The sequence below is a fragment of the Cherax quadricarinatus genome, chromosome 13 (genome assembly GCF_038502225.1).
Source record: "Cherax quadricarinatus isolate ZL_2023a chromosome 13, ASM3850222v1, whole genome shotgun sequence".
Taxonomy (NCBI): Eukaryota; Metazoa; Arthropoda; class Malacostraca; order Decapoda; family Parastacidae; genus Cherax; species Cherax quadricarinatus.
The window spans coordinates 13,562,608-13,589,568 of NC_091304.1; the positions used below are offsets into that span (position 1 = coordinate 13,562,608).

The 26,961-nt window shown below is 39.7% G+C and overlaps 1 protein-coding gene across 2 annotated transcripts; it reads left to right on the plus strand.

Annotated features, from left to right (window-relative positions):
• Window positions 1–1,846: 1,846 nt before the first annotated feature.
• Window positions 1,847–20,621, plus strand: LOC128688626 (uncharacterized). Of its 2 annotated transcripts, none has more exons than XM_053776536.2 (5): window positions 1,847–1,985; window positions 14,955–15,100; window positions 18,075–18,174; window positions 18,351–18,630; window positions 19,011–20,621. In XM_053776536.2, the coding sequence occupies exons 2-5, from the start codon at window positions 14,972–14,974 to the stop codon at window positions 20,281–20,283; spliced, it is 1,782 nt and encodes a 593-aa protein (XP_053632511.1). In that variant the 5' UTR covers window positions 1,847–1,985; window positions 14,955–14,971; the 3' UTR covers window positions 20,284–20,621. The 2 variants fall into 2 exon arrangements, with proteins under 2 accessions (XP_053632511.1, XP_053632512.1); XM_053776537.2 differs by lacking the exon at window positions 1,847–1,985 and adding an exon at window positions 3,334–3,424 and having other exon boundaries at window positions 19,011–20,430.
• The last annotated feature ends 6,340 nt before the right edge of the window (window positions 20,622–26,961 follow it).

Below are 26,961 nucleotides of genomic sequence, written 5' to 3' on the forward strand. Positions count from 1 at the left end.
AGATCCAAGGCAGTCATCAGGGAGAAGGCTTACAGCTTTTCATCCCATGCATGCATCAGCCTTACTAGAGATTTGAACAATGCAAGGAATTCGCGAGAGCAGGCGAAATATACACAAACACTGATCTCTGGCTGAAGGAGACTCGAACCTATGAACCTTAGGACATATATATATATATATATATATATATATATATATATATATATATATATATATATATATATATATATATATATATATATATTATATATATATATATATATATATATATATATATATATATATATATATATATATATATATATATTACAGTGGTCCCTCGCTTTTCGTAGTTCTCGGCAATCGTAAATTTCGCCAATCATAGGGGTATTTTCGTATAAACATGGACTTACTTTTCATAGGTTGACTCACGAATAGTAGTTCATCCTGGGCGCGTACGCACGGTGTGAGCCGGGGAGGCCTCCCTACCCAGCCAGTCTGGCATTGTTTACCAGTGAGTGAAGGTCCCCTCAAGTTCTCCTACGAAATATTTCATAATATTCCACTCATTTTAGTGCTTGCAAGTACTAAATAAGCTACCATGGCTCCAAAGAAAGCTCCTAGTGCCAAGCCTGTGGTAAAGAAAGTGAGAAATATGTACAGTGACAAAGACTTGGGCCATTTTAGGAAAGTGTTAAAGAGACGCCAGAAACAGAGTTCTCTCCACAGTTACTTTGCGAGACAGGACTAGAGTGACTTTCAAGGTGGTCCTAGTGGCATTAAGAAACAGAGAAGAGAAGCAACCCCAGAGAAGCAATTGGTACCTGAGGTGTTGCTGGAAGGGGATTTCCCTTCCAAACTGTAAGCAATCCAATCTCTCTCCTCCTCCAGTCTCCCATACACTAAGAAGAATCTCCAATAAAGGTAAGTGTTATGCTGTTAATGTTTCATTCATCATTTCCCAGTGTATTGTTTATGTACTACATGTATATTTCATGTAAAATTTTTTTTTGTTTTAATACTTCTGGGTGTCAGGAACGGATTAATTGTATTTACATTATTTCTTATGGGGAAAATTGATTCGCAAATCGTAAATTTCGTTTATAGTAGCTCCTCCAGGAACGGATTAATTACGAAAAACGAGGTACCACTGTATATATTATATATATATATATATATATATATATATATATATATATATATATATATATATATATATAAATATATATGCAATATATGCAATCTTACAAGACTAAAGCACCCAGCAGAGCTAGATAAAACACCTAGCTCTGCTGGGTGCTTGATTCTTGTAAGATCGCGTGGTCTTGTGGGTTATAGCATCATGTGATTTTCGTTCACCATGAGGCGGGCCGAAAAGACATGGGTTCGAATCCTCGGCTAGTCGCAGTGTTGTTATTGATTAAATACCACTCGTTCGTGGTTTCAATAATATATATATATATATCATATATATATATATATATATATATGATATATATATATATATGATAATCATATATATATATATATATATTTATATATATACATATATTTATATATATATACACACACACACACACACTGGCCACAGAGGGCAGAACAGAAATAGCTACTCACCAATCAGGTGGCTGCTTTAAGTTTTGCTTCACGACTATTGGCTGAGCCTGATGGGCTGACTGGGCCGGGGGAGCAACTGGGTTGGAAAATGTGATGATAGGGCCATGGAAGTCAAGGCTGTGGGATAGGATGCAGTGGTAAGAAAGGCGGAGGAGGACGAGGGAACATGGGACGACGGGCAATGATGGGGTGGGTGGGGAGGATTGGGAGGAGGCTAACAACAAAAGGCTGATCGCCTGGCTTGGCTAGTAGTGTAAGCTGGGGAGCTGCTGGGTCAGGACAGACGTGGTGTGATCCGCACTCCGGGAATTATTGTCCGACTTCAGCTCGAGTCAACTCTGGAACCTAAGTAGAGGAGAATTAAGCCCGTAGCTTCAAGCCTTCAGCAGGTGATTAGAATCAGTGTTTATATAAAGTAAGAAGTGAAAAACTGCAAGATATTAATTAGATTATTTGAACAGACTTTGCTAGGTTTGTTGTGATCAGTGATATATACAACGGTACAACTCGACGCTGGTATATACATTGGTAATCATAAACATGTATACATATGAATTTACCGAAAGTGAAATATATCGGTAAATTCATAATGCTGCCAAATGTTGATCTACTTGTTAGTTTAGATCTAGAAGATACTGTATAAACCACACGAATTTGTAGCTATTTTGTGAACATATTCTAGTTTGTGGTGAGTAGTGTTTATCGGTTTTAGTAAGCGTCATATGTCAAACAGGCCCGAATTAGTAACAGATTTAAGTGATAATGCTCTTGTAGTAATGTAATAGTATCCTTAAGTGATACAGTGGTCGGCTGCAGCCAACATAGTCTAATAAACCTGCTGAGCTGAACTAAAGATCATAAAACTGGAAAGGTTACTTCTGGTTGCGCACATGAATGTCGGGAGTTTTAATCGGATTATTAACTAATTGCCAGTAACCCAAGATTCACAGGGGTTCTATGATCTTCTAACCCCATAATGCGACTCGCAACTCTAACACCCAGGTACCTACTTACTGCTAGGACGTCAGGGGCAACAGGTATAAAAAAAAATATCAGACCTTTCTTCTTGCTCTGAGACTGAACCCTGATCCTTCAGATGTCAACAGAAGGTTCAACACTTAAGCCAAGACTATCTATTTGTCGTTCACTGTTAAGAGAACTCACCCATACACTGATTATTTATGAATATTTACGGGGTACCGTCTGCTAAATCCAACATTAGAGTGAAAGTATACAATGTCAGCGTGTAGGCCTACCCATTCCGACTTGCGCTTTGGCCTTAGACTTATTTTTAATTTGTATGGGTATTATAGTATTTGTTTTATCGTGAAGTTTTCATTACAGTAGTTAACATCTGGAATAACCTTAAACGCGGCATTTGGAAAGTTAGCAAATCTTTGGCCATTAATGGCCTTAATGATGGTAAGGGGGCTCTTGATCCAAGGAATTGGACTGTCTTTCCTACCCTTCATCCCATTCATTCCAAAGGCGTTATTTACTCCCATGGGTTTTGCATATATTCCTAGATATAATTACCTAGCTTCTAGTTACAAACCTGTTCAGTCGGTAACATCTGGTCAATACGTCACAGGTAAGGTAACTATTAAATGGTTATAATCATAATTTTTAAAAGGGTGGACCGGAAAGCCAGCGGAAGGCCTCGGCCAGATGACCAACAACTACAACGTTACCTGTTAGCCTACCTAACAGGTGACGTAGCTTAACCTCTGTAACCTCCACGAAACTTCAAGGACAACGTTCCCTTCTTAGTGGCCATCGAGGTGACTCGCTCACCGGCTGTTGGACTAGTTTTTGCCTGATATTCACGGTAAGCAGCATATAACTAGAGAAACAAGATAGGAATTTTTCACGGCTAACAACATAAACTAGAACAGGATAAGTTATTTTCAGTGCAGGAAGTAATTCCTTATTGTGCAGGCGAAACGTTCCGGGAATAAAGATACCCAGGTCTTACACATATCTTGCTTATTATAGAGAAAAAGGTGTACATGTTTTCCCAGTATGCTCGCTAGGCTCTAGGAATAGTCAGTCTTCCTGATGGATTAAATGATGGATGATGGATTAAATTTACCTAGAACTTGCTTTAATGTTTCCTAGTTTTACCTGTGTGTATTTTATATTTAATCATTGATTTTAATTAAACCTTGTCAAATTATAGTATTGATGCTAATGTACAAATTCCGATATATTATATTCGAAAGTTGGTGAATTACAATTGATAGCATCAGTCATTGAACATATATAATTAATAATGTTAAGCGGATAGATAATTGCCCTTAATCTATTTGCACATGTTGAAATTTTTTTAAATGTACTATTAAGCTAATATATCATGGTCAAATTTGACAATTTTGAGTGATTAAATATTTCGTTAGGAGCTTGGTAAATAATACTCCACTTGTTTAAAAAAAAATTGATGTGAGGAGACACTAGGAAATATTTATTAAAATACTTCGGTCTAGGGACCTTGTCAAGGTCTCTGGACCGGAACTCTTGCTAATAAATATATATTCTAGTGTTTGTTCACATGACCTTTTTAACGAAAAAAATACTTTTTTTTTTATTGGCGAGTGTATCAGTTGACGGTGTCGTAGTAATTGTCTCAAGTGTAATAAATTGTACAGCCTGGAAACACGACTGTATATGGAGATACATCACCACTAAAGCAAAATAATAAAAGTCAAAACAGCGTAATAACCAGAGGTGTAAGCTTCACCTTCCTGTTCCGGCCCTCCACCTCACTATTAATGCCAGGGTCACAGTTTTTTTTTTTTTCGAATGACTGTCGAGTACTGAAGTTCATTCAGTCTTCTCGGCGAAGATGCAAGTATATTGCAGCAGTTGCAGTTTTAATCATCACATTATAAGTTGCTGTGCTTCTAGCCTCGATTTTATTAAGAACCAGCAATTTCTAATGTGCTTCCGAGTACTTGTTTTTATTCTTGTTTTAGGGTTGGTTAGGTTACATAATTATTATTATTATTATAATCAAGGGGAAGCGCTAAACCCGGAGGATTATACAGCGCCTGGGGGGGGGATGTGGAAGGCATTCAGGCTTAATTCGGGGAACTGGAGCACAGATCCAATTCCCTAAATCAAGAGCCCCTCACCAACATCAAGGAACCTTCCTTGAGGGGACTAGGTTACATAAACCGTTTAAAAACATTTTCCAAGTAATGGTAAGATGACTGTAGAAATGTGAAGTATTTTCTATTTGATGCTGAAAAAAGGACTTGTCATCGAGTGTGTTAGGCTACCCTCCCGTTACCGGTTTTTTCCTCTGACTTGAACGTTGACTTATGAATATAATAGGAATTTTAAAGCTAATGCTTCGCATGTTACTTTTTTTTTTTATTGAGACATCCGTTAGGATTTTGTAGATATAAACTGCTCGCAAGCATAATATTGTTTTGTTTAATTCACGATAAGCGCAAAATACATGTGGGTCATTCAGCGCAAGACGTGGTGGAGGCTTGATCCTCCGTCCGCTGAGCGAGAGACAGACAACCTTCCTGTTTATAGTCACCTATCATATACATTGTCATAATTTTTTTTAGGTATATCTGAAAACGATGAGTTTTGTCATAATTTTTTTTTAGGTATATCTGAAAACGATGAGTTTTTGTCCTCTTGAGAGGCGAGGCTTGCTACATGCGGAACGTACCATCACAGATTATTTCGATCTTTTTACAGGTAAACTTGACCTACAAATAAAGTTTGTTCTGCTCAGTGTTTAGAATTCGCAGAAAAGGCGAAATATTCACGAACACTAATTCGCCTGTTCGGCGAATTCTAAACACTGTAAAAATCTCTCGTCGGTCGATGCATGCAGGGAATGAGATGAAAAGCTGAAAGCCACCTGCCTGAAAGCTGGTTGTCTTGGACCAGAACGTCTTGTTTTAGCTGGGTGGCAAGGTATTGTATTATTATTATTATTAAAGATTAGCCGGTATTCTCCCGGCCCGGGCCTTTTCCGAGTGGTGGCCCGGCCTTGGCTCCCTCTTTAGGGAGTGTCTGAGATCTAAGTCTCCCATGGGAGGAGGCACAAGTACCTCCTCATCTTTGGGACCAACTGTCCCCAGGCCTAGCCACAAGCTAGGCCTCTCTGGTCTGCCATCCCCGCCCTAAGGGGGCTAATGGGAATGACAGTCTTATGAGCTAAAGGCTCGGGCTCAGGCACCTACCCTACCCTAGAAGGGTTAGGCATGGTGTCGATCCTAGGTATTGATGACCAGTGTGGTACGGTGGTAGAGCACTGTGTACTTTGTTCCAAGGTGCGTAGGTTCGAATCTTCTTCGACCCGAGATTAGTGTTTGTGAATATTTCGCTTGTTCTGCGAATTCTAAATATATATATATGTGTCGTGCCGAATAGGCAGAACTTGCGATCTTGGCTTAAATAGCAACGCTCATCTTGCCATATAGGACAAGTGAAATTTTGTGTATGCAATAATTTCGCCAAAATCATTCTGAACCCAACGAAAAAAATATATTTGATTGTGTTTGTTTAGTACTAAATTATAGTAAACGTATTTAAAATATATTTAGCTGGGTTAGGCTAAAATAAATTGCTCTTGTTATAATAAGGTTAGGTAAGTTTTCTAAGATTCTTTTAGTGCAAAATAAAAACTTTTTACATTAACATTAATGAAAAAAATATATCTTTAAACGTAAAAGAGAAAATTTCAGAGAGGACTTAATTTTAAATGAGTTCTTGCTAATTCACCAGTTTTGCATATTCGGCACGACATATATATATATATATATATATATATATATATATATATATATATATATATATATATATATATATATATATATATATATATATATATATATATATATATATATATATATATATATTGCCAGTCACAGCATTATGCCGCCCCTCCCCCACACAGGTACCAAAACACAAACACATACCATGAAAATTTTTAATATATATATATATATATATATATATATATATATATATATATATATATATATATATATATACATATATATGGAAACTTACTGAGGTTTTAATACTTGGTGCTGCGTCCTTTACGCTTAATCACGTCCCTCAGCCGTGATTCTTGAGTTTTTTTTTTTTTTTTTTTTTACACAGGGTTTGACATGCCTCATATAGAGCAGCCTCCAGCCGCGGGATGGAACTAATATCCTTGCCCAGTAAACTTCGTTTCACTATTGACCAGAGGTTCTCAATAGGGTTTAGGTCTGGGGAATTGCCTGGGCAGTCATTAAAGAACCTCGCTTTACAGTCCTTAATCCACTAACTACAGATTTGGCGGTATGACACGATGCACCGTCCTGCATAAAAACCGTAGCCCCACACTTGTCAAATGCCTCAGGTAAATTGTCACACAATAACTCCAGGAAATTATACTGGTTCATATACTGGTTTTTGAGAAGCACAAATAGTTCACCAGCACTGAGTACTGAAACATCTCCATACCATGAGCGAGTCTGGATGTTTGGTGGTCCCACAGGTGTACCGTGGGTCTAGCGGGTCTCTACCTCTGGGCCGGTACACGTCCCCCACGGTTACAGTTGACGGTGAAGGTTGCTTCATCACTCCAAAGCACTTCAGACCATTGTTGAGGCTTCCAGTGAAGATATTTCTTTGCATAATCCAGCCTTCGTTTCTTCTGTGGCTTGGAGAGGATAGGTTTCTTAACCTGACGGTGACTACTGTAGCCCAGTTCTGACACACATCTGTTAACAATTCTTACAGACACCTCTGAGAGAAGATGTGGGTTCTTTTCTTTGAGTTCTCTAGCATTTATCTTAGGTGTACTCTCTAACTGCTTCTTTAACACAGTTAAGGTACGAACAGATGTCTTCTTCGAGGGGCCAGGCTGAGGTTTGGCAGATTGTAACACAACACCGCCACCAAACTTGAAATGCTGCGCCCAGTTCCTCACTGAACGCTCACACACACTAACATTCTCCACTATTTTTTTCGTTTGGTGCCCAGCTTTGTGAAGCCCTATGATTTGAGCTTTAGTTTCAGGTGTTAAAGACATCTTTTTACTCATACTCAAACTTGTACAGCCCCATAACCAAAGGGAACACCGGACAAAAGATGGGGCGGATGAGAGACAAAAGTGCAACACTTCCTCTCAACACTGCAGCCACGTGAGTACTGAGGAGTCACTGTGGAGTGTGGCGGCAGGCCGTGACGTCATGCTAACGGCTGCTATCCGGCATAATGCACTGATGAAAAAAGACCCCTTGTATGATAGGCCTTTGATTTTCGTCACGGCATTATGCCGGGGTGCTCACCCAACATAATGCCATAAATATATATATATATATATATATATATATATATATATATATATATATATATATATATATATATATATATATATATATATATATATATATAATCAGTGTATAGTGAAGCAGGGTATTGTGTACTCAAACACCCCTGTGTATACCCTGCGAATAGAATAAGGCAGATAAGAGATGTTATTCGCACGAAAAGTTGTCACAAAATCAGACCTGAATTCAGATTTCCTTAACGAGAACAGAAACCTAGATTTCTCTCGTTCATATTGGGCATCACGTCTGCTAACGCAGCGGCAGTGGGCGCGAGTGAGCGCCATTGACTCTGTAACCATGTTAGGGATGTTTGGGGTGGACTGCTAACACAGGAGAAAGTAGTTTTAGTGGTCGAGGTTACGAGTCAAGGCTGCCTGGGCGGCAAGTTCATTTGTTTTTGTGAAAGAAAAGAGGGAGAGGAGGGTTGAGTTTACTTTGTTTATAATGTAACTTTGTAAATGGTCCAAGTCGCTCCGAAACGTCGTCGTAAGCTCCTCTCTCCTACGTGCGGGGTATTTGTGCAGTTTCAGTCACGGTTCTGTGCCTTTTTGTTCTTTTAGGTGCCAGACCTGTTTGTTGCCGGCTGTTATCATTATTAAATTTACACTATCCACGTACTGCTGTCGTGACTTATTTACTCTTGTGAAAATCATAATAAAAAAGGGAAAATTGCTGAAAGTTTGAAAGTAAATTCTCTACACTGTGCATTCCATATCAACTATTAGTTCATTGTCATCGGTTGTAAATGTCGCAAATTTAGACGAAAAGGGAAATATCCCCCACCATTTATTCCGAACGAGACGCTGGGTACCTAAACAGGCAAGTACCCTGAGGGAAAGTGACACCATTTGAGAAGGCCCTACCCCTAGGTGCAAGCACTTCAAACCTCTCTACCGTGTTTTAAAAATTAGTGACCCAGCCGCCGGATCACCATCTGGAAAAGACCCGGGCTGGGACAAGACCGGCGAACCTACTACAGTACAGTGACCCAACCTCGGGAAAAGACAAGAGAATTGAGGGGGTAGAGAGCGCCTTAGAGAATATATTTGCCAGAAACAAAAAGTCTTGACATGAATCTCTTCAAAATAGTGATCCGTCACTGACTCCCAAAGGAGTGCCGGAGACAGTAAGAGTACCATTTGTAGCCCCATGACAAGAGTTAAGTAGAGCGCCACGAAAGAGCTATTAAAAACGTACACACGCAGCAGACGCACGCACAGACTGTACTGGCTTGTGAGTCTGCCCAAGAATGCAAGCGAGCGTGAGGTAAGTCCAGGTTAGTTTGGCATTCGTTCTCTGGTTATTGAATTGGAAATATGACAACAACGTGGCACTGAACGTGTCGTTCGCAGCTGTCTATATAGAGGTCATTAGAACGTTGAACTTAGCGTTGTGAAAGTATGAAATGTGAACTAATTTTTTTATTAAGATATTTAAAAATGAATCTTGAATTCACGAAAACCTAAGGAGATTAAATGTTTTGTCGTCTCGCTCTTATTAAAGTAATCATGAGGCAAAAAAAAAAAAATGAAGTTGATAGTAATAGACTGTATTTGGCGTTCTACTTCTATTTTCCATTTTTAAGAAATTTATACGAATTTATCGCATAATTGTTTATGTTTTAGGATCTAATGCTGTAGGAGCCTTACGGGTTTAGCGCTTTCCAAGAAAACCAATTTAATACCTGTCTCGCCTTAGTACTAAAACAGGGATGTACGTATACAAGATTTTCTTTTTTTTTTTTACGGAATATTTAAGATGAACACCATTGCTAATAACCCGCTTATGTATCCATTTATCTTTTTTCTCCCCCCCCTCCCGCTCGTCTTAATTAATTCAACTGACCAATATTATCATTACCATAAGATTGTTTGACCCTTGTAAAGCGTTGCCGTCATGACTCGGCTTACGAAGGTGTTCATGTATGCAGGTTAGTATAAGCCGTGCCCCGCCCGGCTTCAATACCAAAGTTAGTATTCTCGTAATATTGCTGGCAGAATAAATAAATACAAATCGTTTGTATTCTTGATCAGTTTTGGTAGTTTCAAGGTTAAACTAAGAGTGTATATATAGAAGTAAACGTGAAAGAGGAACGTGGAATGGCATAATAGTTTATTAAAGATTGCTAGGACTGGTTTCTCAAGATCCCTATTCCAGATGTTACTGATAATGAGACGATGTAAATTAGTACCGAAGAATCACGTTAAATGATTAATTATGTACCTCAGAATCCTTCTCTTGTGCAGAGATTCTGGATCGACCTTTTTTTTTTTTTTTATCGTATTACATGTTGATTGTGCAAATTATTTTTTGTTAACCCGATGTTCTCTCTCTCTCTCTCTCTCTCTCTCTCTCTCTTTTTTTTTTTTTGTTTTTGTTTTTTTTTTTTTTTTTTTTTCCTGCAAAGTTGAGATTATACAAAAGAATATCTCAAAAATATTTGGCCTCTCTCTCCACAAGGAAGATAATAAGTTATGCAGATTTTTAGATAAACATGATGCATTTCGGTCGCTGAGGGATCCAAGAAAGGTATCCCCGTATTCCATAACCAGAAACACCGTATTCCATAACCAGAAATCCCGTATTCCATAACCAGAAACCCCGTATTCCATAACCAGAAACCCCGTATTCCATAACCAGAAACCCCGTATTCCATAACCAGAAACCCCGTATTCCATAACCAGAAACCCCGTATTCCATAACCAGAAACCCCGTATTCCATAACCAGAAACCCCGTATTCCATAACCAGAAACCCCGTATTCCATAACCAGAAACCCCGTATTCCATAACCAGAAACCCCGTATTCCATAACCAGAAACCCCGTATTCCATAACCAGAAACCCCGTATTCCATAACCAGAAACCCCATATTCCATAACCAGAAACCCCGTATTCCATAACCAGAAACCCCGTATTCCATAACCAGAAACCCCGTATTCCATAACCAGAAACCCCGTATTCCATAACCAGAAACCCCGTATTCCATAACCAGAAACCCCATATTCCATAACCAGAAACCCCATATTCCATAACCAGAAACCCCATATTCCATAACCAGAAACCCCGTATTCCATAACCAGAAACCCCGTATTCCATAACCAGAAACCCCATATTCCATAACCAGAAACCCCGTATTCCATAACCGGAAATTGCGTGCACCGAGGCCCCAGTGCCTCAGTGCACGCGATTGGATTAGTGCAGAGTGTGGCATAAGTTGGCCTTGTAGTCAAATATTAGTTTAGAAGATTTAAAGGAAATCAGAAGAGACGTTCTCAAGTCAGCTTATGGAAACTAATATCCAGTTTTTTTAAACAAAAATGGTAAATTAGGACATACACAAACCAGAGCAAATTCAAACCTTTTATAAAGAGACGAATATCCTAAAATAAACAAACACATTGTACTTGACGCCGCTCAGATGTTGCATTATGACGTTATCAGGATTGAAATGTTTGAGGTTATTCTTAACCACTTCCTGTTTCATTCTCGGGCCACTGCAGTTTACACTGACGGTTCTAAATCCTTTGATGGTGACGGGTTTGCAGCAATATTCCTAGACAGTGTTGTAAGAGGTCATTTATTAGACAAAGCTAGCGTCTTCACTGCTGAACCGTATGCAATTCTCAAAGCGATTACCCGTATTGGGACCAGGTCTAACTCATCGTTTGTGGTAGTCTCGGACTCCTTTACTGTTTTGCAAGCTTTCAAAATAAATTTAATTCGTCTCATCCTCTAGTTATTGTTACAAAAAACGCGATTCTAAAAGCTTAGAGATCTCCAGTGAATACTAGAAAGGACTGCCCTTCTAGCATCCAGCCTGTTACTGGGTTTTCGTAACAAGTAGTCAGTATCCTTGTCCAATTATCCATTAGAATTCAGTATAATAGTGCTTCAGGATTTATTAAGTCTAGAGGTATATTATCAAATTAAATTAATCAATTCAAACAAATTAATAATAATAATAATCACTTCTCTCGTATACAATAGTATTGTGCTAAAAGCACATATCACATTTATAATTCTTAAGTACCGTCTGGTACATTAACATTTAATAAGATATTACAAATATGTACAAGTAAGTTTGTGTGTATGTGTATAAGTGCTCTAAGTAGTTCGCTATGTCTCAAGACTCGACTAGACTTAAACAAGTGATTGACAGTCCTCACATAAACTAACTTCTTAACCAACTGGCTATCAGAACAGTCTGCTTGAACAATAAAAAGAATGCTAAGCCCAATAGCAATATAACAAGTAACTGCGACACAATTAGGAACAAGGAGATAATATAACGACACTAAGTAGGGACCATCAGCAGATCCTCCACAAAAGTCACAAAACTCCCATACTACTGAATCTAAGTTCAGCATAAGAAAATCCCCGACTGTGATAATACACAGATACCAGTACAAGTTAGGTCAGAAGCTACAGCTCAGGACCTGAGTTGCTCAGAGTGTCTATGCGACACACAACCTCAGTATAACGTCGAAAATCACTAAGTCTATACAATGTTCTGTGAACAGAGTTCTACAGAACTAACAAGAATAATGAGACAGACAATCTGTCCAACCACCAAGACCCCCCTCGATCACGTGATAGCTCCGTGGACAGCTGCAGCTCAGCAACAGAAGCCGGCAGTCTAACGAGCCACAAGCGATAATTACAGTAGTTAGACAATCAAGACTTGAACTGAGCACATAATGTGTTACATCCTACCTAACCAAAGGAAGTTAAGTCAAATAACAATATAAAGCAATACATTTACGATTTAGCTATTATCGCAAATATAAGCAATATAAAATTATATGAAAAGGTAATAATTATATATATATATACATATTAATCATTGCAGCCCATTCAGGGGTTGCAACAGTTCTTCGTATACAACTTGGGTTGCACCGCATTTCTAGCAAAAACAAAAAAACTTAGTTTCTGCTGGGGTACCCAGGCATGTTTATGTTACGGGCAACAACCAGGCAGAGACTGTTGCACGATCACCGGTATATGACCTTCCACAGGACCTACCAGAGGACGGTAGTACCTCCCTGGGTGGTTGCTGTCTACCAGACTACTACTACAGGACGGTAGTACCTCCCTGGGTGGTTGCTGTCTACCAGACTACTACTACAGGACGGTAGTACCTCCCTGGGTGGTTGCTGTCTACCAGACTACTACTACAGGACGGTAGTACCTCCCTGGGTGGTTGCTGTCTACCAGACTACTACTACAGGACGGTAGTACCTCCCTGGGTGGTTACTGTCTACCAGTCTACTACTACAGGACGGTAGTACCTCCCTGGGTGGTTGCTGTCTACCAGACTACTACTACAGGACGGTAGTACCTCCCTGGGTGGTTGCTGTCTACCAACCTACTACTACAGGTCGGTAGTACCTCCCTGGGTGGTTGCTGTCTACCAGACTACTACTACAGGTCGGTAGTACCTCCCTGGGTGGTTACTGTCTACCAACCTACTACTACAGGACGGTAGTACCTCCCTGGGTGGTTGCTGTCTACCAGACTACTACTACAGGACGGTAGTACCTCCCTGGGTGGTTACTGTCTACCAACCTACTACTACAGGACGGTAGTACCTCCCTGGGTGGTTGCTGTCTACCAGACTACTACTACAGGACGGTAGTACCTCCCTGGGTGGTTACTGTCTACCAGCCTACTACTACAGGACGGTAGTACCTCCCTGGGGGGTTACTGTCTACCAACCTACTACTTCAGGACGGTAGTACCTCCCTGAGGGGTTGCTGTCTACCAGCCTACTACTACAGGACGGTAGTACCTCCCTGAGGGGTTGCTGTCTACCAGACTACTACATAATATAATATTGGATTGGAATATTTTAAGTGTGGGATGTATATCTTTTTGACTGGTTTTATAGATTTTGATTTCTAGCTTGTATGAGTAGTGTTGGATTCCATTTATGGGGTGCCTGTATGCTGGTGTAGGGCTCTTGATCAAAGTAATGGAAGCTACTCTTCCCTGAAACTTAATTATCTCCCATACCCTAGACCAGTGTTCCCAAACGTTTTTCTCTGGCCTGGACTTTCGGAATAAAAATTTACTCGCTACATACCGATTTTTTTTTACTGATAAGCAATGCTTTCAAAAAAAAAAATCCTAGCAGTGCTTGATTCATAACACAAAACACAAGCACTTCATAATAGAATCATGGGACATCCAGAAAGTATAAAACAATGCAACTGCATAAAAACATGATTTATTCACAAAAATATAGACGAACCTCTTACATATGTCAGAGATATAATGGAGTATATTAGCGGTGCGCTTATGCAAATAGATAACTTTATTTGCTTCTTTGAGGCTCGTCCTCAACACTGTACTTAACACAAAGATATATGGCATGAAATCTGGAATCGTTTACGGGTATCTATTCTATACATGAATATTTATTGTCCTTGAATCTTACCGTCGCACTTGCCATTCTCTCGCCGCACCAGTGTGGCACACCGCACTCTGGGTGCCACTTCCCTAGGCACTTGTCCGCTGTCGGTTTAGCTTCACGAACATAACAGCCGCCTGTTGGATGGTGGCAGTCTTTACTGTTTATAACGCTAAATAACTGTTGTCTCCTAGCAGACTTTGAGTATAAGCCTCGGCTAACTCGCTAGTGTTATGTTGTCACAGATGAATAACCAAAAAAATCTGTTATTATTTTTTAAGTTATACCTGTGGCTGTCCTCGGACTAAAGCCTAATCATGTCCTAAAATAAGCTGAGAGCATTTTGGAATTACAGTTCTACACATTTCTGTTAAGTCAAGGGTGTATAATAGTGTGAGCAAATTTTGTTTAAAAGGGAATTGAGCATTTATCTGGCAAGCTGCGGTGTACAGGTCAGTCTCCCAGGCTAGGCTCTATGTTACTTTGATACAGATCTGATGTATAGTGTCCTACTTTTCTCATCATTCTATAAGATTGCCATAGCTATTACGGGTTATTGCTTTGTAAAAAAAAAAAATGCTAATAAGAAAATCTTGCAGGCGAAATCGGAAGGAAGATGGAGTTCGCGAGCCCCCAAGCTGTGTATGCTCCTACTCCTGACATTCATGGCATTATCAATCTTCCTGTCGCCTCCACTTTCGACTACCTCACAAATCTCTACGTTCTGGGAACATTGCTGATTGTGGTAAGTTTTGTTTTGTGTTCCTTCTTTTGGTAGGTCTTGTCTAGCTATGTTCTTGTTCTTTTCCTGTTTGTCCCTAATTCTTTTAATTCTTCAATTCTTTACTTACGCAAATATTAATTGTAGTGGACTGTTGGGGATACAAAAAAAATTGGTTATAACTATAGTCGTAAGTTTTAAAGGGGTGGACCGGTAAACCAGCGGAAGGCCTCGGTCAGATGACCAAAAGCTCCAACGTCAGGAAACACTTGTCCTCTTTCCAGACGAACCTAACCTAACCTAGTGGACTGTTCTTATCTTTAAGTATTTTAGAATTCTCCCACATTAGGTTGCTCTGTATTACTGAAATCATCTAGGTATTTTGTGGTCGTGAGCTCTCTCAGTATTTTTTTTTTTTAAATGCTTGAACAAAAACACTTGGATTTTGTCATTTTTTTTTTCTTTAATAACCTGTGTTTGAAAACATGGAAGTGTATTAACACTGATAAGTGGTACAAACATACTTTATACATGTGAATTAATTTGTCAAATTACACCCGACTGTTATGCTTTGAAAGCGTGAGTGGATGTAAGTGTACACACCTATCTTATCTTATCTTATCTTATGTACTCACCTATAATGGGTGGCGGGGTGCCGTCTCAGCTCCTGGCCCAGCCTCTGCTGGGTTTACTTTCCTAACTTAGGGCTTCGTCGTATCTGTTCTTAAAGCTATGTATTGATCCTGCCTCTACCACCCCGCTGTGCAGGTCGTCCCACTTCTTAACCACTAAGGCTAAAGAATACTTTCCTAACATCCCTGTGACTCATCTGTGTTTCCAGTTTCTAGCAGTACCTTCGTCTTCCTTTTTCCCGTATTTTGAACAATATGTCCCTGTCCACTTTATCAATTCCTCAGTATTTTGTATGTTATCATATCGCCCCAAGCTCCTCTTTCTTTTAATATCACCAGGTTTAGTTCTCTTAATCTCTCCTCATTGCACTAGGCTTCTGAATCTGTACTTTCTTCATTTTCTTGACATGTTTGCTAAGGTTTGGGTTGCATACTGGTGCTGCATATTCCATTATGGGCCTGACATATGTCGTACAGTGTCGTGAACGAATTTTAGTTTCCTGAGAAGCTTACGTTGGATTTACCAGATGTGAGCTTGCTGGGAAGTCCTTCACTTGACGTTCGCCTCAGACTGTGGTCTCACCCCGAGCTGTTATTTTTTATAATTATTATTTATTTAGTTATTAATGTTTTTCCAGCTTTTGGTTTTGCCTCTTTTATCAGCCGACTGACATGAAATAATCTTACTCTGTCAATATTTGATCCCCTATGCAGGTTCTCTTACGCAGTCGGTTGAATTTATTTCACTTAACCAGCCTTGATTCAAGGTTGGTTTATTAAAACGTCTAAGTTCTGAATTGCTGAGTTTAGTTTACGCTTTTGATGTGCACTTCTGTAACAAAATTGGAATAATGATTATTCCAAGGTGGTATTATGTTAAGTCTTTCTTTCTTCATAGTTTTGTTTTGCTCTGGTTAATTTCAGTAAAACAAAAACTCTTAATATCTCTGAAATCGATCCCAGTCTTCCTACGGCCCTCGTTCATCCATTCTCATATATGCAATTCTTCAATCTTCTGTTACCTGTTTATATTTTTTCTAGATAATATTGGTTTACTCTTTGAGTGCTCGCTCCTTTTCTTTTATCACTACATCCTTGTCATTTTTCTCCTGATTGGAACTGGTTATCCTTGGGGATGGGGGTGTCTCGGGGTCTTGAGGAAAGAGACTAACGTGCAGGTGGCGCTAGCTGGAGGGTGCATGATTGGTCTTGGGTGGAAAAAAATGAACTGTGACACAGGGTTAGGGGTAATGTGAGGAAACTGAGTAGTAAATAGCAGCTGATGTTAGAGAAGGGCTAGTTGTGGATCTTCTCTGAAAGATACGCGGCAGAGGCCATTTAGGCTCTCTCTCTGGTCAGAGGATGCAGACTTTTTCTTTTAATAGGCTTTTTTTTTTTGACCGTCTCTGATTAGTTTATTTGCATACACAAATAACCCGCACATAAAAGAGAGAAGCTTACGACGACGTTTCGGTCCGACTTGGACCATTGACAAAGTCACACTAACCAGAAGTGGAGCAGGACGGCTATATATAGGCAGGAAGAGGTGGTGGTAGTAGTAGTAGTAGTAGTACAAGAATGGTATATAATACCGACAAGATGAAATTAAGACATGCGCAACACCTGGGCATCCCTATCGTAGACGCTTCGCCATCCAGCCAGCCACTGGATGGCGAAACGTCCACAACAAAGACAACCAGACGCCGCACATGTGTCTAATTTCATCAGTAGTTGTAGTAGTAGTAGTAGTAGTAGTAGAAGAGGTAGTATTAGTGGTAGTGGTAGAAGTGGGAAATAAGAAGGACGAGCCAGTCAAATACGAAGGAAGGGGAGCACTGCAAGAGAGCTAGGTGCCCACTGAGGGAGAGCAAGCGCACAGAGGTGCTCCACTTCTGGTTAGTGTGACTTTGTCAATGGTCCAAGTCGGACCGAAACGTCGTCGTAAGCTTCTCTCTTTTATGTGCGGGTTATTTGTGTATCGTTCCAGTCACAGTATTGTGCCTTTTTTTGTTATTTATTTGCATGTCCCTCAAAATCCTATTAAAACCCGCCACAAATCGTATTGAGATCTCAAGCTTTTTATAAGCTGCACTTAGCAGTCTAGCAGTGTGGGTGCGTAGATTAACGCTATTTATTTATTAGAAATTGATATTAAATTTAAATAAGTAATGGAATTCTAACCTGACCAGCATTTTTTTTTTTTGTTAATTTTTTGATAACATTCAATTCTATATATATATATATATATATATATATATATATATATATATATATATATATATATATATATATATATATATATATATATATATATATATATATATATATATATATATATATATATATATAAATTGAAACATTTTCAGGTGATAGCTATGTACACGAATCTCTTCTCGTGGGTGAGGCAGCGTCGGGACGAGAGGAATCTTAAAGACTTCGGTCAGGTTGTGGATGATGTGAAGAAAGGTAAGCCAATGGAACACTTTATAATAGTCTTCCATGTTTTGTCTTATTGTCCACTGTATCGGTACTCTATTTTGCCCCTTTCCAGTTGCTAAATGTTGCCTATTATTATAACAGGAATGACAGTGAATTTATGTCCCCTCTTTCTCTTGTATACTTCCACTCGCTTATAATCGTAGGTATGTTCCGCCGGGTAAAGAAACTTCCGTGTAACTATGAGGCTACTGCCAAACCCAATGAGCAGGAGTTGGGAACTGAGCAGGCTGTAAGCAATCGCCAGGAGTTTACCAGGACGGTGTTCGACTGCAGAGACTGGATTCGTGCCCTCGGAATGTTGGAGTTTCTGGTGGCGACTGGAGGGTTTTACGGGTGCCAGAACACTATCCAGGCGCTGTGGCTTTCTTCGTCACAACCCATCGTGCCAGAGGTGGTGAGGCAGGCCATTACTTCTGTTGCAGAGTGAGTACCAAAAAATAACGTCTTTCTATTTCAGCAGGACATTAATTGTCTTTCTATGAGGATAGTTCCAGAAAATATATAGTCAGTGAATTATTGCATTCATAAGGGTTGCTAAACTCCCAGGGCACATACAGTGCCTGGGGGATGGGAGGCAATGAGATTAGATCTAAAGAAGGGAAGGAAATAAAAAGTCTAATTCTTTGAATCAAGGTCCCTTCACAGGCATCGAGGAACCTTCCTTGTGGGGAGTATTTATAAAGCATTAGACATTAAGAGATTATCAGGTCTGATTTCCTCTCTATAAATTTGATCTCATGTCATGTAGACGAATGAATGTGGAAAAGAAAGCTGTAATGCCTACATGCTTTTCTTGCTACCAGGAAGACTGAGGTGCTGCAGCTGTGTGTCAGAAGGCGATGGTTCTGGCCCTGGTTCTGCCGGAGGACATATATCAAAGTTCCCTTTAAAGTTGAGTATGGGGACGTGATGACGATATACTACAAGCTCTTGGGAACTTCTTACAACATGTTTCAAGGGCCATTATGGAGGGCACGGCTAGTATCCCTTCCGCAAACCAGTGTAACACGTTACGAAGCGGTCTTGATGTTCACTGTCCACCATTGCATCACAGATGCCTTCACAAACATGATCATATGCCGCGAGACGCTGCAGGTACTGAATGCTGCCATGACTGGACATGTCTACGAGCCTCCTTTCCGTGCGTTCACTCCCTTTATCTGCGACAACCTGACGACCAAAAGCGACTGGCTACCTGCACTTAAATTTGCGTTATACAAACTATACAGTCCTACCCTTGGCAACTTTAATAAAAACGTTTATTTTCATGGCACTATTCCGCAACCAAAGGTCAAAACTGCTTCAACGAGTATTTTATATCAAGATTTGTCTGTTGGAGCTACACGGAACTTGCTAAAATACTGTAAGGAGGAAGGTGTTACTGTACATTCCTGCATCATGACTGCAGCTACCTTGGCAGTATTCCATTCGGCTCAACAGCTCTCAGATGTCGATCTTGAACCAGCCACGATCAAAGTTATGAACTGTGTAAATATGCGTCGCTACTATCCCCGTGAGTATCGGGAAGCGACTGGCTGTCATATCTCTGTAGAGGAGCAAGAACTCGTTATTAATGGTAGTGATGGCAGTAGTAAAATCAGCTTCTGGTCATTGGCTAGACAGTCTCATGCTAGCCTTCAGAAAAGCCTCCTTGTTGACAAAAACCCTATCAGGAACTTGCTTGGCCTTTTGCCCTGTTCACTACTGATTCCTGGTAATTACTCGTTGACTCGTAATGGCCGCAGGAATCTAAACGACAGCCACATGATTACCACCAACATGGGGGATCTGCGTGACCTGCTACCAGCCCGATATGACCATGGCCCAGTGGAAATCACCAAACTTCTGCGCTGCGTGTCGGATGAATTGACAGGACACCCGTATACCCTTATCTTCCACACTTTCCGAGATAGATTAAATGTGACACTTGAGTATTACTCTAACAAGATTGCTCACGATGATGCTGCACGGTACTTCTCCATCCTTACCAACTTCATATCAGACCTAGCTGAACATGGCTCTGTTAATTTACCCAATGATCGCAAGGTCAAGACCAAAAAGAATAAATTAATCTAGATGTCTCGGAAATCTGAATGTGTGAATTAAGTTTATCCATTCATCAAAAGTTGAAGTCACGAATCAGTATTACCCCCAAAAGACACAAAACCCTTGCATCGTTTGATGTTTTCTCTTTGATGTGAATGTACCTGTGATATATATATTTGTTGTACTTAATATTGATTATATCGCTGAGCTGTGTAATTCATTCCTATACTGTATTGTTAGCCAGTGTGTAATGGCTGTACAGACTGGCTGAGTTTATATAAGCATTGATTTCGAAGCAGCCTCGCTCTTGGTTTTATTGCTTATTGCAATTACCTGTGTAAAACTAAATGCTAACCATCATGGACTTTAATATTGAAGAATATGTGCATCAGTGTTTTATATATCTTCCTTGAAAAAACTGTAGTTTTTCAATTTTTTGAATGTCCTGCTTTCTCTTAATATTAACTTATTTTCGAAATCTCTTGCATTTATTTTCAGTAAAGGAAATGGGTGAAATACCCTGCTGATGGCTTTTAATTGGATATTGCGTGCAATTACACAAATTCTAGCTGGAAGATGCAATCAGTACCTTGTGTAATACTTTAATATGTCTTCCTATTAGAATTTGATGTATTGGTGGGATATCAGTTCCTATGTAAATTGGTGGATCTGACAGCTACAAGGATGTAAACGGATGTATATGGCCTTGAGAAGTTTGCTTACCATTCATTAAATTAAACTGTGGGATCTTCTAGTTATTTTTGCTTGTAAATATATTTTTAGAGTTAATTAAAGATTATGCAGTTTGTAGAAATGTTGCTTTAATTTTAGCAATGCTATATTACAAAGTTATTTCTGGTGCAGTAAAAAAAAGTAACAATTTGAGCACCTTGATTAACCGCTTTGTTAGGTAGCGATGGAACCACGAATTTAACAGCGATCAATTATCCATGTTAAATGTGATTTGATATTGTGGATTGCTTAGTGTGTGTCACATAGACACCAGTGTACAGTGTGTCGAATGTCCTCATATATGATTTTACTGTTTTCCGTTTACTGTTTTCCGTTAACAGTTACTCTAAATGGATTTTAATGATTGTGTGCATCTGTTGAATCGCGAGACCAGCGTAATGATTGTGTATCTGTTAACTCGCGAGGCCAGCGTAGTGATTGTGTATCTGTTAACTCGCAAGGCCAGCGTAGTGATTGTGTATCTGTTAACTCGCGAGGCCAGCGTAGTGATTGTGTATGTTAACTCGCGAGGCCAGCCTCCCCACCACCATTTTCACCCCAAATAACCGCTTAGAAAGTTTATGATGACCTGATAAGCGCAGGTTTCTGGTGACTTGTTCCAGCCACCGTACTGTGACCTTTTTTATTCTACTGTTTTCAGTAGGACGGCATTATGAGATTTAAGTGTCTGGAAAAATAGGGCTTCTGCTTAATGGAGAGTGTTTTCAATCTGGTAAGAGTAATTAGTCTGTTATCCCTTGAGGTCACTTGAACGTTTCGCTCCTGTCTCCAGGAAACCACTGCCTTTAGTTATGCAAACTGTTTTTTTTATGTAAGTTCTATATTTTGCCTAACTGTAAGACTCACACCGTACGGGTTTAGCATTTGCACTTTATATAATTATTTGACTTTAACATCTTTATCTTACCCAAATTTACATCAATTTAATCTTCCCTAATTAAAAATCTGCATAACTAAATACTCTTTGTTTTCCTCGGAAGAGGTTGATCTCCAGGTGATTTTGTCTGTACTGTGTAAATGTTCTCTGTATTTAGCTAACTTGCAAATTTTGAGGGATTTGTTTTTCGTTGTTTAAGATGGAATTAAACCTTCGGGTCCCAGATCAGTGTTGTGTATCAGTGACTTCACAAAATTGCTTTAATTTAAGAAGTTAATTGACTTTTTAAATACCTGTATATTCTGGGTAATATTCGAGGTTTATTGCTGTAATACCTATGATTAATACTGCTTTTCAGGCGATGAGTTTATTGGTTGTTTTCCCTGTTATTGTTCTTATAATTTATTACTTTATATATATGTGTCGTGCCGAATAGGTAAAACTTGCAATTTTTGCCCTAAATAGCAACGCTCTTCTTGCCTAAGCTAACGAATAAAATATATTTCATTGTGTTTATCATTAAATTATTGTAAATTTATCAAAAATATATTTAGTTAGGTTACGCTAAATTAAGTTGCGCTTGTTATAATAAGGTTAGGTAAGTTTTCTAAGGTACTTTTGGTACAAAATTATTATTTTTTACATTAACATAATGAAAAAAATACATATATCTTTAAACGTATAAGAGAATTTTAGAAAGGTCTTAGTTTTAAATGAGTTCTTGCTAATTGACCAATTTTTACCTATTCGGAACGACATACATTAATGAAATCACGAAACAAGTGATTTTTTGAATCATTTACAAAACTGAGGCTGGCTAGGACTCGATCCTGCGTTCAGCCCTGTGAGACCTGAACAAAGTATGCATCCCTCTATCCACTGGACCATCAATCCTTAAACACCATTCGCTCAGCAGTACTGAGCGTGTTTTCCCTGGTGCGAGGATTGGTGGTCCAGTGGATAGAGGGATGTGTACTTAAGTTCTCACGGAGCTGCTGGGCATGGGAACACAGTATCGAGTCCTGGCCAGCCGCAGTTCTGTTAATGATAATATATATATATATATATATATATATATATATATATATATATATATATATATATATATATATATATATATATATATATATATATATATATATATATATATATATTTATATATATAGCATTATTATTGGCATTATACCTGTGTATAACCACACATTGTAATAATATTAGCAAATTGTTTACCAGTTCTGCATTTCATTTACATTCCTTTTCCGAAAACTTTCTTTTTTTTTTATATGTATATAAAACAGCGCATGACAGCAGGTTACCCGATGTGCTACTTCATGGGGGGAGGGGGAGGGGAGGGGGTGGAGGGGGAGGGGAGGGGGGGAGACACCATGATAAAGCGCTGTTGATGGAAGAAATTTCCTTACTGGCTGCTTGCCAGGTTGTAGTATTATACCGTTGCAGGTTTGGCGCTCAAACACCCCCACCCCCCCCCGCCACGAGCACTATAATAATCCCATGGTGTTGTTCAGACAAAACTGTACTGAATAAAGTTCAATTGGAAGAAACCGTAATCAAGTTCAACTTAAGTTTGTTCGTAAGGCCATCCCCCCCACTTCCCCTCAAAGGGGGATTGGTTACCCTGGCGGCGATGAGGGGCTCTTGACCAAAGGAACTGGACCCGACCTTCCCTGGATTGAACCTGTTTCTCACATTTTCCCAAGGGCTGTATGATCCTACGGGTTTCCCACTCCCCGCGTGACTAATAATAAAAACCCACAAATTTAAAGTTGGGCAAACCATAATCTGTTTGCTATAGATCCTTCTACCAACTTTTCCTGTTATTCCTTTATCACAAATTTGGGGGGGGGGGGTAATAGCACACATTTTGTGTGCGTAATAGCACACATTTTGTGTGCGTAATAGCACACATTTTGTGTGCGTAATAGCACACATTTTGTGTGCGTAATAGCACACATTTTGTGTGCTATTACGCCATGATCGCACTTGCCGAAGGCTTTCGCGAAGTCTGTGTGTACTACATCTGCATTTTGATTGTTCTCCAGTGCATCTAAGACCATGTCATAGTGAGAGGCAGGAGTGACCTGCTCTAAATCCATGCTGCTCTGAGTTGTGCAGCTGATGGGTATCCAAGTGGTTAGCGATTTTGTTTCTTAGAACCCTTTCCAAGATTTTTATGATGTATGACGCTAGTGCAATCGGTTAGTAATTCCTTGCAAATTGCTTTACTGCCACCCTTGTGGAGTGGGGCTTTTCTTGTTCCTTAAAGCCGGTGAGTGGGGGCTGTTGACCCAAGGAATTGGACCTGTGCTCCACTTCCCTGGTTTAATTAAACCTGACTGCCTCCCATTCCCCCCTAGGAGCTCTATGATCCCCCACTGGTTTAGCGCTTCTCAGTGAATGTAATATCGTGAATTAAAATGTTATTGTGGAAGTCACTTAAGTGGTGGAAAGTGTCTTGCCTATGAAGGGCTTTTTACCCAAGGATTTTGAGCAACCCTCACAGTATAAATCTAATTTTCTCTCATTTCCCATGAATGCAACAATACCGTAGCTACATGTTTCGGTCGCTGCACGATCCGAGAAAAGTATCCTCGTATCTCATAAATCCAGCTCAGACCTTCTACCTCACTGCGCGCAAAAGGAATAGTACAAAGCGCGGTGTAAGCTTCTAAAAAAGTTAAATATGAGCAATGAAGATTTGTAATCAATCAGAACAGATATTCACACAATTGCATAAAAACCAATATTACTTTCTTCATTAAAAACTGGCAAATTGGTACATATATACTAATAACCATCTCAACCTCATTCTAAATAGGATACTCGAGTGTAGAAAAAGGAAAGGGCTGTTATCACACGGAAACCAAAATCGGGAATGATCTTCATAAAACTGATCAGCGGGCTCCTTCATGTACCCTATAAGAGTTGTATCAGTCTTCCCTTGTTGTTCCAGTTGGAAATTTGAAACTGAAGGGACTAGGCGTTCTCAAGATATAAAGGAAAACACAGGAGGCAGAAAACGATCAAGTAGATCCATGTGCAACATCTGGGTATCTTTATTGTAGACGTCTTGTCGTCCAGTGGCTTTATCAATACAAATTCAAGGACATAAGTAACCTCCCATAAAGGTACATCTTCCTGAGAGTGTGCTAAATCCTGGGGATTCATTCGCATGCAACGTAAACTGATTAGTTCAAGTTTGAAGCCTATTGACTGCACGTGGGTCATGAAGGCCGTAATTCATTTGTACACTAATAATGTGAGTAATTTATTGCCTCAAATGGGAAATAATGATAATCAATGAACATGACTAGTGAGCTACAATGCTAATACTGTAGTGGTCCTTTTTATAATATAATAATAATAATAATAATAATAATAATATTTATTTCTACAAGTACATGTACAAGGTATACAGTCCTAGCTGACATCAATGACATACTATTATATAGAAAGCCGCTTGTTGTGCTCTCAGAGAATTTCGGACAAATTAGGTCAGTTTTGTCCCAGGATGCGACCCACACCAGTCAACTAACACCCAGGTACCCATTTTACTGATGGGTGAACATAGACAACCGGTGTAAAGAAACACGCCCAATGTTTCTACCCTCGCTGGGAATCGAACCCAGACACTCGCCGTGTGAAGCGAGAACTTTAGCCACCAGGCCACGGCAAAAGCGCTAAAGCCGCTGTTATTTATTTGGGAAGAAATAGCAGCGCAAAATGTAACGAGATATTCAGGTTAGGTTAGGTTAGGTAGGGTTCGTCAGGAAACAGGACAAGTGTTTCCTAACGCGGGTCTTAGATGATGACCCGCCTTTGGAGTTTTGGTCATCTGACAGTCCTTCCGCTGGCCTACCGGTTCACCCCTTTAAAAATTATGCTCATAGTTGATATTCAGTTGGAGGACAAGGCGGCATGCGCCCTGAATCTCACTGTGTATTAACAATGACGAGTAATGACCGATTAAACAGACTGATTGGTACTTACTGTTGTCTTAAGACTACGATGACAAGTGCTGTGTGAGCCCAGAAGTCTTGAAGATTTTACCTAGACCTGGTCGAGTGATTCAGAGGAAACAGGTTTACTTCAAACAAAAAAAATAGGAACTAAATGTTCCCAAATTAGGTGAGGTGGAGCTCTGTACCCTTGGCCGCACCCCAGCAAGACCACCACTACCCCAGTTAATGAAAATGAATGGTATAAAATACCGACACAATGGAAACATAAACACATATGCAGTTTAATGTGATCCTTTATTGACAACGTTTCGCCCACACAGTGGGCTTTTTCAAGTCACAAACAGATCTACTGTTTGACTTGAAAAAGCCCACTGTGTGGGCGAAACGTTGTCAATAAAGGATCACATTAAACTGCATATGTGTTTATACCCCAGTTAATAATGATAGGTTTTCCCCATGCCTATAAGAGCTGATGTACAGCACCCCGACCAGCGGACCATGTGTTATGAGGGCAATCGTCCCGGATAGAAAACAGGAAAAATTCGCCGTTGGCGCTGAAGGTGGTAGCCGGGTGAGACGTTGTCGACACTCATCCAAGTTGGGCCGCCGCCCCTAGAGCACTAGTCCAGACCAATGTTATTCTTGTCCCTTTAACATTACTCTCATAATACTCAAACATACACCAAACCTGTTTGGGTGAATTGATGTCGGTAAAGCCTTCTCGATGCACGGAATTGAAGTTACCCCTCCTTCCATGGACAAGGTCTGAATATTTCCAATTTTCCTGGTACTACATGATCTCGACGGGTTTAATATTTTCACCTTGAAAGTGTTGATAACAGTACTTGAGTCGTGTGTGTGTCCTCTAGCCTATTCTCCGGACTTAGAATACAGCTGAGGAAATCCTAGTAAGCAGTATCGGCATGATGCATCTTGCATCTCGGGTCGGCCATATTGGACGACAGACCGCCTAAGCAACCACATATGTAAACAGCACATAATATATGAGATAGTTTTTGCTCGTGCTGTTGGATGTAATAAGTGGTCAGCCCTAACATTCTATAGGGTCTCTCTCCAACGAAGTTGAAAGACGAAAAC